The sequence below is a fragment of the Populus alba genome, chromosome 6 (assembly GCF_005239225.2).
Source record: "Populus alba chromosome 6, ASM523922v2, whole genome shotgun sequence".
Taxonomy (NCBI): Eukaryota; Viridiplantae; Streptophyta; class Magnoliopsida; order Malpighiales; family Salicaceae; genus Populus; species Populus alba.
The window spans coordinates 21825063-21838968 of NC_133289.1; the positions used below are offsets into that span (position 1 = coordinate 21825063).

General features: G+C 34.6%; 2 protein-coding genes across 3 annotated transcripts; both read right to left on the reverse strand.

Moving 5' to 3' along the window:
• Positions 1 to 3491: 3491 nt before the first annotated feature.
• LOC118053507 (protein EMBRYONIC FLOWER 1-like) lies at positions 3492 to 5123 on the reverse strand. Its single transcript, XM_035064792.1, has one exon. The coding sequence runs from the start codon at positions 5121 to 5123 to the stop codon at positions 3492 to 3494; it is 1632 nt and encodes a 543-aa protein (XP_034920683.1).
• On the reverse strand, positions 4993 to 10094 carry LOC118053453 (uncharacterized). 2 transcript variants are annotated; one of them, XM_035064704.2, is made up of 6 exons: positions 9820 to 10094; positions 8638 to 8838; positions 7605 to 8032; positions 7390 to 7503; positions 5788 to 7262; positions 4993 to 5254 (listed from the first exon to the last, which is right to left on the reverse strand). In XM_035064704.2, exons 2-6 carry the CDS (start codon positions 8793 to 8795, stop codon positions 5135 to 5137), a joined length of 2295 nt encoding a protein of 764 aa, XP_034920595.1. In that variant the 5' UTR covers positions 8796 to 8838; positions 9820 to 10094; the 3' UTR covers positions 4993 to 5134. The 2 variants fall into 2 exon arrangements, with proteins under 2 accessions (XP_034920595.1, XP_034920596.1); XM_035064705.2 differs by having other exon boundaries at positions 5788 to 7259; positions 9820 to 10093.
• Between the last annotated feature and the right edge of the window lie 3812 nt (positions 10095 to 13906).

A 13906-nucleotide genomic window follows, 5' to 3' on the forward strand; every position in this document is an offset into this window, starting at 1 on the left:
ATAAGGAACTACATATGAGGTTTAATTTATGAAATTGTTTAATATCATTGTCAATTCTAGATTCTAAGTGGTGTATGAATAGGATTGGATTTCGTCAATTTAAGTATGTAAGTTAAGCAATATATAGTTTTGTGGTTTTTGATTTCTCTTATAGATTTTGTCATCTTTTTTTATTTTTATTATTTGTAATATGGTACCATTGTTTTTTTTTTTTTTTTTTTTATCAAGCTGGTTTTTTTTCACTTGCTTTATTGTTATGGTTTTTTGCCACGACAAACGTTGTCACACTTCTCATCGTACAACTAGGTTTTTATCCTTGGACCTACTACCTCATATAAATGGGTAGATTCTTTCTTTTTATTTTTTATATAATAATCGAAATGCATTATTAAAACAACGTTATTAAGTAGATAATAACTGAGAAAAGCTTACAATAGAAAAAAAAAATGAAAGAAAAACTAAAGCTAAACATGCTTATTAGAAAACAACAAAACACTATTAGAACATCTAATCAAGTCATTGCTTGTATAAATAAATTAGGAGCACTCTCACGTTAATAAAAATAAAATAAAATTAGGTGTACTCCCCTTAATTCATTGAGTAAGATGGTGGAAAGTAAGATCATAATTGTAAGATCAATCTATAGCTTGCGTCTTAAATAAGAATTTGTTTTGGGCTATTCAGATACTCTAAAAATTCCCAACACACAACATAAAAATAGCCCTTTTCTAAAACTTTCCACCGATCACCATACCATACCATTCTCATAAAGAAGTGTCAGCTGAACTCAGTATATAACCCTGGTAACTATATCCCATGAAACGGGTCCAAAACCTCCAGGTTTCACAACAATGAAGGAACAAAACGAGGAATTGATTCAATTTCAGGTACACAAAATGGACAAAGTTCATCACTGTGGCGAGTAATGTGTTTATATGCAAGGAACCCTCTTGTGCTGAGACCACCTTGAAGAGCATTAATCAATGGAAGACATCCATTTTAAGAGGCATCCAACCCTTCCAAAGCAGATTTGAAAAAGAATCAGCCCTTAAATTACAAATCTCATCGATTAGATGAGTGGCTGACTTAACCGTAGGAGCACCATTCTTCTCCACTCTTTCTGGGTAGGGCTTTTCTTTGAAAGAAAGGGCTTGCATATTTCCCAACCAAGACTGTTGTTTTTTTGAGCACATCAGCTGTTTGACCATGTTCATGGCTCTCATTGTAAGCTTCTTGTGGTTTATGTTTCACTATGTCATGGTCATAGCCCGTATGATTTGACATATATATCATGGGTTGTTTCAACATACATCATACTAGTTTTGCCGTCTTCTAGTATGGCCTGGCATGCTTTCGATCTTTGATTTATTTTTATTTTTTTATCACGACCAAATTCAGTTTTTGCTAGTTTGTGAGCTCGGGCTGTCCTCCATACGCTATCTTGAGTTTGAGGGGAAATTTTGATAAATGTGATAGTGTTAACTTTACTTTATGGGAATGTGTAGGCTTCAGTTAGACACTTGATACGATGTTTAATTTGTCGGATTTTTTGATATCACTGTCTTTTCTAGAGAGCAAGTGTTGTGTACAGATAAGATTGTGTTTGTAATTTCTCTTATAATTTTTTTTATCCTGTTTTATTTTTTATTATTTTAATATTATAATTTGCATTTAACTTTTGATGTGTTTTATTTATAAAATTCTTTATAGCACAATAAAAAAAGTTATATAGATAGAAATTATTTTCAATTTATGAAAAGAGTTTAACTTGTCATGAATTTATTAGTGAATAGAGCTTATTTTTTTCTTTTAGTGGGTGGTGTTTGATACGAGATTAATAAAATGAGAATGAATATGACTGTAGGAATAATTATAATTTTTAAGGATTAAAAAAAAAATGCATATAGGGTAATAAAAGCACCACTTTGGAAGGTCAACTTTGCCAGCGACTGGTAAAAAAATATCAAACAAGCTTAAAATTTAATGCCTTTTGGCCCCCTCAACATGCTTTTAGTAGTAAATGTTAAATTTAGTGATGGGTAGAAACTTTTGGTTTTCAAGAATGTTTTATTTATTAATGTAAATATGTTGTATATATTCATTATCAAGATATTTTAAAATGTAAAAAATCATCTAATTTATCATATCAATTTAATTATAGAGTTGATGAAAAATTGATGTCCTAGATCCAAGCTCAACAATGATATTTTAAAAATAAAAAGCATTGCATGAACTTTCATGTTTTTTTTAAAAAAAAAACCCATTTGAAAAATATAATTAAAATTACTTTTCAAAATATTGTTTTACTTAAAAATATATTAAAATAATTTTTTTAAAAAAAATTAATTTTGATATCAAAACATCAAAATGAATCAAAAACACTAAAAAATATATTAATTTAAAATAAAAAAAAATAAAAAAATAATTTTTTTTCAAAAATATTTTTAAAATAAAAAACAAATATACCTTTAAAATATGTAAAATAACCCTTTTTTTCAGTGTGAAATATTTTTAATAGCATTGCTAAAGCTCGGTCATGTCGTTGCTGTATTCATTCAAACATGCTCCTGCTTGGGAACCGGGGTTCACCAGACAATCAATCATGACTATATATTGTCTTAGACAAGGCATCAACCTTTCAAAGGATGCTCTGGCTGGTATTAGAACAAATAAATAAATCCTATGAGAACAGATTAAAAAAGGTGCACTACTCAATCCTTCTCAATAATTCTTTGATAGAAACCAAATACCAGTCTATTAGGTTAATCAGAAAGATCTGTCTCCATGATCTGTCTCCGGCTAACCCAAATCTTCCTAACACATTGTCTTTTTCCTTCATGTTCCAAAAGATTACAAGTCTCCTTTTGATTTTCTTACCTTATAAATTACAACACGGCAGTACAGCCAACAATGGCTGAGTTGATGAACACCCGGCAATCTCCAGCTAGAGGTGTTCTATTATTATACTAGCTAATTCCCTGCTCTCTATTTCCATTCCCACTTCCGGATCAAGACTGGAGCCAAAGCCATCACCGAAGCAGAAGGAAGCCCTTTTGAAATGTCAGGCTTTTCTGGAACCTTGCAGGTTAATCACACCAAAACACAACTGAAATGAAAAGGTACATACATAAACAGTTACTTGTGGATCTCAAGGCATTTGTAGGTATTTACACGCCACCATTACACTTCCGCAATTCAGTTGCAGAGATTAGAACTCAACAGGACCTTGAGTGAATGGAATCTTGGTTCCAAAATCAATATCAATTTCAGTAGTTGCTATCTGATCCTCATAAAGCTTTTGACTTATTCTGATTTTGTAGAAGCTAGCAAGAGAAAGCAAGACTTCACCTGCTGAAATGAAACATGAAACTCAGGAAAAAAGCCATGCAACGACTTCTGAAAGAAGCTATCTACGTGTCCTTTCAGTTAAGAAGTGAAAATTAATCAAACAGAAATTGATATAGGTTTCAAAAAGCTACCGGCATTGGAATTTAGGACAATCGTGACATTGGAGGTCGTCCACGGCCTTTCACAGCAGGAAGCTTCCTCTGTCGTTTGGGCCCATCCAATTTAAGTGAGCGAGATCCGTTTACAAAAGGAACTTCCTTTTCAAATTTTAGGTCTTCACCTGCAATCATATACATATTTCCAGCTTCCGGTACGGTAAAATCAGCAGGGTTTCTGTTCACGCTGCAAACTTCAGTCTCAGAACTGCTTTTATGGGCGTGAACAGTTCTATTGTTAGCAGGGGACTCCAACTTGTGTTTGTTTGGCTTTTCCAATGCACGGAATGGCAATGGAAACATTGAAGAATCTGAAGCACCAAAAAACATTGTCTGCATGTTATGAGCGGGAATCGATCCACAGTTGGTGCCAAAACCACCATATGCTGATTTTTGTGATCTATTTACTTTATTCCGTGTGCGTGAATCATAGCCTTTTCTCTTCTCTTTATCTTGAATAACTGGAATGGGAAAATCAGTGGCCTTCCTAATACCTTTATCATGTAGAATTGACGAAGAAGATGCACCAGCTGTTGTTTGAATGACAGGAATATGATCACGGAAATTCTCTGCAAGTTGATTTTTACCATGATGATTAGGAGGTGAGTGCTTCACAGTATTAACAGCTTTAAATGCCCTGGTGTCCAGCCTAGAAAACTCCTTAGGTTCAGGATTGTGTGTAATGGAAGGTCTCTTGAGGAACTTTGAGTTTACATCCATATTGATGGGTGCACTGGACTGTACTCCTGCATCCATGAGGCTGAGCAAGTGCATAGCTGGTATGGTTTCATTAGAATACAGATCTAATGACCCTATTGGCTTCTGATTAAGCTCAATCCCATTATGTTTTCCAGCAAAGGGGCGTTCTGAACCTGCCCTGATGAGAGTTTCTGAACCAAAATTCCTGTTTTGCTTTCCCAGGTTGGCAGCATTCTTATTCAAAAACTTCAGCTCACGATCCCCATTCATATTTTCCTTGAGGATACTTCCAGAAGAATGAGGAAACACATTTACATTGGTAGATTGAGTTACGCACTTTGGAGGAATGCTATAAACAAAAGGCATGTGATTCGACATCATTGATGACCAAAGGTGATTTGCTTCCTTACTTTGCTGTGGAATGCTCTGGCATGTGTTACATGGTCCTGGGGTGTGGAAATTGGCATAACAAGATCTATTCCCCACCACATCCCCTATCTGTTTGCAATTTTGAGAAATGTTTTGGACGTTAGAAATGCAAGCAGAATGTTGAACTCTGCTGGATGGCTTCTCTTGATGTTGAAGAAATGGTCCAAACCCCACAGGGGAACCAGTTTTTTCCAGTCGCCTCGTATTGAATGAGTTCCGATCAGCTTGAGAAAAGAAATCAACTGCCTTCTGTTTGGTTGATTCTTCTATTTCACCAATCTTTATTATGCCATTTCTTCTGACTGGAGGGTTCTGTTTTTGAGTAGTTTCCTGATGAAATAAGCTTAACCCTCCAAGCCCATATACTTGACTGAAATTCATCATCTGACTCCTCCTTGAGCTACTAGTTGTTTCTAACTGGCGTTTCTCATATTCACCATCAGGAAGACACCTCTCATACTGATTCTTTGCCATGAGTTCAACAATTTCCATTGGAATGTCATCTAACGATCCCTGTTCAGACACCTTATCAGCTCTTTGGTTGATATCTTTCCTTGGAAATGCTGAATGTTCCTGCATTCCAATGGTTTTTCTCTTTTGTTGCTTTTTGTATTACAAAAGTCCTGGAACAAAAAGAAACATAATTGAGTCTCCAGACAAGCCATACTATGAAGCATGTGAGCCTGCAGCCTATCCAAACATGTACAAAAAATATGGCCACTATATAAGCTAAACTACCCGGTTCCCATAAATATGAAACACCCATAATCACATAAGTCATTTTAAAAAACCAGAAATGAGAATGCTATGACAAAACATTCAGGTAATAAAAGATTGGAAAGTATGAGTGTTTATTTTAAAGGTTGGAAAGTTTCAATTTCAAATCAATTAACTGCAAAATATGATTAGCCAGCCATGATCCCTTAGAAGTCAGGTTTTGGAAGGGACTTTGGTTCCTGGCAGAATTTTGAACCAGTCCCTATCCTTCAACCATTAGTACAATGTGGCAGCTCTCCAGCCTCATCCCTGCAACCTAGTAATTGCATGAATTTTCCCATTGCATTAAGCAATGTTCCCAAATCGATCAGTTATCTAAAAACCTCTCCTTCTATGCTGTGATATTCCAACAATACCAGCGTGAACAGAGAGGCCATACCTTTTTCTGCATGAGAGAACAACCCCCAATTTCAACCTGAAAGTTGTATTTCTGCTTCTCACTGAGGAAGGGAATTTTAAAAGATGGTCTCTTGGTACTGGGATTGCTATGCATTCCTTTCTCAAAAGGTGCATCTTGGGCAATTTTAGAAGTGAAATTGAAATTTCCCACATGCTCAATTTCTGCAGCTTTCCTCATTGCCTGATTTTTGGAACTTCCCTCTTGCCAAGTAAATAAAGAACTTTGCCTATTTTCTACCAGTGGAATATGTTTCCCATCATAGCTTTGTGCTGTCTTGTAGCTGTTAAGAGAAAGATCCAGCCCCTTTTCGAGATATGTGTCCTCTGCTGAATGAAATGGAACAGGTACAAGTCCAGTATGTATTGTCCCCACATCTTTCCTGATCACTGGACCTTCTCTGAGAATGCCATGATTCCAAGGAGTTGGGGAAACCTTATAATCCTCAAAAAGAGGCATCTTTCCTTTCTTCTTGTAATCATTAACATTTTTCTCCATTTGTGAAGAATGCAATGGGAAAAAGTCCATCTCTCTGCCTGTAAATGCATTGGGTGCTGATTTGGTCAAAACATCATCAACAGCAGTGGCCTTTTCTGGTGAAATTTTCTCACCAATTTCAATTGGCGCCTTTTCTGGTGACAGCTCTGCGAACAAACATTCATCAAAACTCAGTGCCTTTTTGTTTTTCTTCTTGCTTACAACAAGACTTCTGTCAACTTTGTTTTTGGCCCACTGACTCTTCATGCCAGTTTGTAAACCCATTCTTCCGAATGCATCTTCTTCTGATTCAGAACCCCCACTGAGTTCAGCTGTTTCCCCATCTCTCTTTGAGTTCCTAACTTCTTTACACACTTTACTGGTAGATCTCATCTCTGGAGATCTTGAATCTTCATCCTGAGGCAACTTTCTTTTCCTATTCTGACCCAAGCCCCTTCTAGCTTTGCCTTGGATAGCCACCTCCCCTTGGAGAACAGGAACCTTGTCAACTCCAGCAGATGCATCAGGAAAGGCATGGGGCAGAGAATATTGACTGTGGTTATCAGTGTCTCCATCCCCATTTTCACACAACAATTCAGTCAACAAGCGCACCTTTCGAGTTTTCCTACGATGCAAACCACTTGAATTTTCATGGTGATCATCCTGAGAATTATTACCAACCATGATATCAGTGCTTTCAGATGAAGGATCATCATACTCGTCTAATTCCAGGGAAGGGCGGCTCACAGGATCCTTGTCAGCAGTGAGTGCCCCATCATCAATGTTACCTGCTTCTCCAGATGCCCCACGAGTTATTATCTCTTTGTACTGATCATCTATGGAAGTTTCTTTTCCTGCTTCACAAATTTCAGTAGCATTATTTACCATGCAATTAAGGTTTCTAGCAAACTCAGCAGCAACAACTTCATGATGACCACAGCCTGGCTCACATAGGTTGATACATTTTGACTTGAAAGCTGCTGTTGCAGAAATCAGAAGCACTATTATTAGAGAGAAGGTACAAGCAATGCAATGTTTTGATTTGGGTACTGGGAAGTTAAGCTGTTTTCTTGCTTCTATTGTATGTCAAAGTACATAGCACTTTACCTATTTTATCTGTAAGATCTGTCTTCTGAATTGGGCTTGAAACAACTTCAGTTGCTACACATGCCAGTCTATGATTTTCCTGCTTCAAATTATCTTCTGAACCCACACTTTTCCCTTGAGAAAAAAGCAAAACAGGAAAAAAAATATTCTGATTTCATACAGTAAATTTATATGATACTGCAACAAAGCTTGGATTTCAGCATATATGTAAATACCTATGTTGGAAACATTTTCATCTTTAGTCTTCCTTTCATTATCAATGGACAGAGAATGATGAGATTTACTGGCATTGGTCAAACTGGCAAAAGCATCAGCCTGTCTTCCCTCGGGAATTTCTTGATTTGCAGCTCCCTGAACATCAGATGGTAGCATTGCATCATCACCAAGGATTGGTGCATGGGAACAAACTTTAGTGGATTTGAATCCAGTACTGCATGATTTTAGAGCAGTACTTCCGTAACAGTTCGCAGTGCCTTTGGCATCAACTTCCCACACACAGTTCTGACAACGCCAAAATCGGAATTTTGGAACGTGTAAAGGAGGAAGAAGGCATCCTTGCTCCTCATAGTTATTACTGTCACCATCTGACGCAAACGGCCAACAGATCTTCCAGTCTCGTTTACGAATTTCAGATACATATCCACTGCATTCAGAATATAAGAAATTTTTTGATCATTTTCAGTAGCTCAGAATTTGCAGCAACAAGAGATATGCACATGGAAAATTACTGTGTGCAGAAAAATTCCTAATATCTTATGCTGCGCTATATATTTCCTCCATTTTTCAATTGCATGCTTTCAGAAATCAATACTTGAGACTAGCAAGTAACAATTTCTCTTCCAAGTTTGTTGACAGTTCCCTATGGATTGTTCCAGATTTGTTTTGAATACCATTGGTGCTAGCTAAATATTATGGCCAACTAAAAGGTATCCAACAAATTCCTCATTTACATCTCATCAATAGTACTAAAGGCTATTGTTTAGTTCTCATCAGTAGTATATTCAATGATGAACAAACAACAAATATAAAGGTTAAATCCCGAGACAGTATATACTATGAAAAACAAAAAGAAAACATTAAAAAAAAAAAAAAACTCACAAAGAAGCTAAATATGCATGGTGTTAACAACTCAAAAATCAGACAAGCATTCCCATGGACCACATGCTGAAAAATGCTAGTGTTTAACCAAAACATGTAACATGAGAAACTAAATTTTAACCCTACCAAATGATTGGGATCAAGGCTTACCGCATAGAAAAATGTGAGCATTTTTCTGCTTCAACTTTCTCATCAACATTGTCCAGGTCAATTGTTATGGAATCAATCCTAATGGATGATTCCACCTTGGAGACAAGTTTTGAATGGCTACCAGGATGATTCTTCTCCAGTAACATAGTCCTTTCCATGGTACAAGGAAGCTGATAGCACAATTGCCAAACGACAAATTTCCTATGCATACACAATACAAATCTTAAGTCATAATGTATATTATCATATGCTAATGATTAAGACACTCGATTGTTATAAAAAAAAAACCATATGCTAAACTTACAAAATTATTCAGTTTAAAACAACATGGATGACAGGCAAACCAAAACAAGCCATTACAGTTCCAAAGTAGATCAGAAGATCTTAAGAGATGGTCCAAACATACACCTTAGGGTTTGTTCATAATTATTAGCAAAAGTAAACTAAAAACAAAGATTCCTTCAAGCTTTCGTTCTAAATCAAGTAACACATCAAAATTCTATAATTTAAAGTGATTAAGCACATAAAATAACAACCACTTGCAAATACAAGTACATGACATCACAAAGAAAAACTTAGAGAAACCCTAGATTTCATCACAGCAAACATAAATCTTCACTTACCATATCAGTGCTTCACATAGAATATAATCAAACATGTAATGAAATCCCTTCATTTTAATTACAAACTAATTCAAGAAATAACCCCAGTAAGACAAATCATAGATTAGGGTTACATAAAACTAGCAGTGCTAACTCAAGAATAGAAGTCATTAATCTCTCAATTAAAACAAGAAAAAACTATAAACCCAATTCAAAACATCCTCTAAGAGCTCCAAGTTAACTATTACAATCATGTACCTCAATTATAAAATGAAAACTTTAGGGTTTCATTTCCACACAAATTGACCATAAGTAAACAGTCAACACAAATTCACTAGCCAAACACACAAAAAAAAACCCATGAAATATCACAAAAATCAATCAATTCACACCCCAGAAAGAGCCGAAATGATAAAACGCATGGAAATGAACAAACTTAACGTGCTTCAAGCAGTGAAATGACCTAAATAACACTAACAAACAAGCTAAACCACAGCTAGAACCCACACGAATCAACGAAACATCAACAATAAAAAACACCCAGAAATATAAAAAAGAGTAATTCGAGTAAAAGTCACACCTTTTCTCACTAGAAAATCAAAAGCTACGATCTTGAACGAACTTGACTTCAATTCTTCACGGCCAGTTCGAAGAAAGGTATCATCATAGAGAGCATTTGTTCATCAAGAAGAAGATATAAATCACAAGCTGAGATTCAGAGGTGACTGTGTAGAATTAGAGCGCGAACTTTCTAAAAACCTAGCTTTTTAGAGAGGTTTTCGATTCTTCAGCTAGAGAGAGAAGAAGAGATAAAGAGAGAGAGTGAGAGTGAGTTTTTAACTTTTGTCTTGGGAACCAGGTTTTATTTTGAATTAAAAAAGCATGCCCATGACCATGTCATGCTATAACCATGCACATGATACATTCCCTGGCATATATGTATAGAGAGAGAAAGAGAGTAAAGGTTGAGAGAGAAGCCGTGGAAAGTGAGGCTTAACCAATAGAAAACACCCACGTGTCAAGAATGTGCGGTTCTTATCACCATCCATTAGCTCTCTTGTGAGGCTTGTACAAGGGCAAAAGAAAAAAGAAAACCCTAGATGGCAATAGTAAAAGTTTACTATTTCCCCACACGTTATCCCCACGCTCTGCTAAAGATGGGATTAAATACAATAGTGCTTGTCTTGTCATGGCAGAATCAAAGATGCCTTTCGCATATAAATAGTTTTTGATTGGAGTGTGTACGGGACTGCCCTCGTTAGAGAGTGGAGTTAGGTTTAAACCATGAAAACCCTAAGCTTTTTTTCTTTTCTTTTTTTCAAGGGCATGGAACCCTAAAGGACATTTGTGTTCTAGTACAATAATAAATATCTAACCCTAAACATTGGCCTAGTGATCGAGGGTGGGTGGTATGGCACTCATTTTTGCTCCCATATTAGCCCAACCGTCTCTGTTTATGAGTTACCTACCTTTGTTATAATGCTATGACGTTTTAATGGGGTGGATCGACCCATCATTTACCAAATATTGTACTATACTATTGCCTCTATTGTTATGAACGATCGATTATCAAATCTCTAGCACCAAACACTTCTTGTCATTACGGAGATGAACGCAACAGCCAGCACATTGATATCATTTTTTTGTTGACTTTGATGGGTTTAATTGTACCTAAAAAGTGATCAAAAGGAATGGGGAAAGGGTTGTGAATTTTATTTTTTTTTTCCTTGAAGATGAAATATTTTCCAACAAGTCACATCAAGATCCATTTTTTTTCTTTTTATTGATTTGTACACTTTTTAAAGAGGTGTAGAGAGGAATGTACGTACGTATAGCTACAACATAAGGCATGCTATATGTGTATGAATCTATGTATTTTGTATAAGCATGTGTGTATTTTACGTCATTATGTCTTTTGTGCTTATCTATCTTCTTGCTCTAACGTCAATATTCGACATTCTATGTTTGTCTATCATGTTAAATGACACTCTCATCTGCATTTTCTTCATAAGGGAAACGTAATGCAAACATGGATATTCATGATCTGATATATCCTTGTGTGTATAGTTAAATAAGTAAGAACGAATTAGATGGAAGGAATTAAAAACCTTGATTTTTAATTATTTTATAAAATGATGCGATAGATCACAACACAGAGATTAGATTTACACTATATAACATTACGTGTTTTTTTTACAGTAATCAAAAGAAAATATTAATAAGATTTAGTCAATGCCGTTAAAAAAAATTATAAATTGACTAAAAGAAAAATTTATAGTAAAAAATAAAATATTAATTCTGAGCATTAAATCACCTTGTCACACAATTTAAACATCCAGCTAGATCAATATCTATATTAAAATAAATTCAGAAAGTGTTGATCGGTGATTAAAAAACTGTTTAAAATCGAAATTCGATAATTCCCAAAGATAATGATGCAATAATCTAATGGGAAAATAGCATTTAAATGTAGATTATTTATGTTGGAATGCCCAAATTTAAAGACCCTTACTCATGAACTATCAAAAAATAAAATTTTTAATGAGATAAATTTCACCATTCATTATTGTTCATATATTCCTCCCCTAGTTTTGCCTCAATCTGATACACAAACACACACACCATATGATTAGTTTGAATTAATGATAGCCTTTTAAAGCTTGTCTCCTAGTTTATGATTTCAACATCCATAAGAAACCATGGCACGCAGTAATTTTATGTCTTTATGAATGGAAGAATTCATATATTAAAAATCTCACCAAGCATGGTAGCTGCGAATTAAACTTGCACGATCAAAGAGTGATGATAAGCTGAAAAACTAACAAAATCAATCCCTAATTAACAGTAATAATTAGCTATCGTGTTCTTGATAAATTAATTAATAATATCATTGTGATGATCGACTGTATATATGATTAATTTGTCGAGAAAGAACATGCATATCGTAGGTAACAGTCACTAACTTCGAGCAGTACATGTAATTATCAATACATGCATGTATTAACTGCTTTACTAGCTTCGTGTCATGACAGCAGTGCATGTATTGCTAGCTACAATTAATAATTTTCAGACACCGGAACAGCTTGCCTTTTTCCCTTCCTGATCGTCACCTTCTAGGAAAAATGGCCACAAGCTTCGCATCGCCTGGGAAGTGGCACCTTCAAGGTCACAAGAAAAGGCTATGTAATTTTCAGCACCTAAGCAAAAGACATGTCATGGCTATCCAATTCCTTGCGGCTAATATTCTTTCATACAATAGAACAATTGTAGAGAGGGAGAGGGAAAGTATACTATATATATATATATATATATATATATATATATATATATATAGCTTGTCTATATTTCCCATGAGTCGTACTGCAGAACTGCATCCAGGTCAGTGCACCCATTGAGAAGCGTGTTGAATTTGTTGAAATTTGACACAAATCTTAAGAAACTAGAGGGTCTTTTGGGTGATAGGGAGACCTCACCCTTCTAATGAAAAGGGCCCTCTACATATCATCTGTCATCATGAATATATATAGGACCCTACAGATACTTCCAATTAAAAAAAAAAAAAAAAAAGTTATGATGGCTAGTGCTTCCATGACATAAGGTATTTGTCTCCTCCTTAATTTCCTCAAGTAATATTGTTCATACCTCTTCTTTTCCACTATGATCAATTAAATTTAATTTCATAGATATGGATGACCTAGTTAATTAAACAATGGCAAAAGCTCACAAGCACTTTAAGTCACCCCCATTAAGTATAATTATCTAAATACGTTTCTTGCACTTAATTTATTATTAGATTGTGATTAAAAAAAGAATGAAAATAAATGGTTTTTTTTATATATCATGGACTCGTTTTTTAATACGACTCATGAGTAAATAATCACTTTCAAAAATTAAACTAGAGAAAAAAAACTCGTCAACTTGAGATTGTATATTTTCATATGAATTGAAAAATGCAAGTATTGATTACAAACATTAAATATATATTATTTAGCATGGTAATGATGTTGAGCACAAATGACAAATTTTACAACTAAAAAGAAAAATGAAAAATAATTTTAAACATTAAACAACTCTTACCAAGTGTCCTAAGAGCACACTAACCCTTGTAACAATAATGGACAAACTTGAAAGGAAATAAATTAATTCAAATGTGACTAATAATTAAGATTTCATCCAAGTACGATCCATTCAAGGAGATTAAGTATTAATTACTCAAAACCTAGTACATATATATTATAGATTTGTAATTAATAAGTTTAAAATTATATACAGAGATGTGTATTGGTCCATGAATCAACTTTGTGTAAGTGTTGGAGGAGGGGATGCTGGATAGCTTTAGCCACAAGATATAAAGTTGGAAACGATACCCATAGAGCATGGGTCCAGAATAGACTCCTAACCATGAATTCTAGATTACCTTTATTAACTTTTCTTTCTTTCTTCTTCTTCTTCTTCATTAACAAAATAAAATAAAAGAACAGAATATTGTTTGTTGATTCAATGGTAATGATTGTTTTTATCAGTTTAAATATCAATTGAGATTCATTTTTAAAAAAAAAAACAATTTTAAAGACTTACTTTTCATTAATTTTATCCGAGTTTATTCAAAGAATTTAATGAATTTTTCTAAGTGTAGATTCTAAAATTTGAACCTAAAATTAAAATAA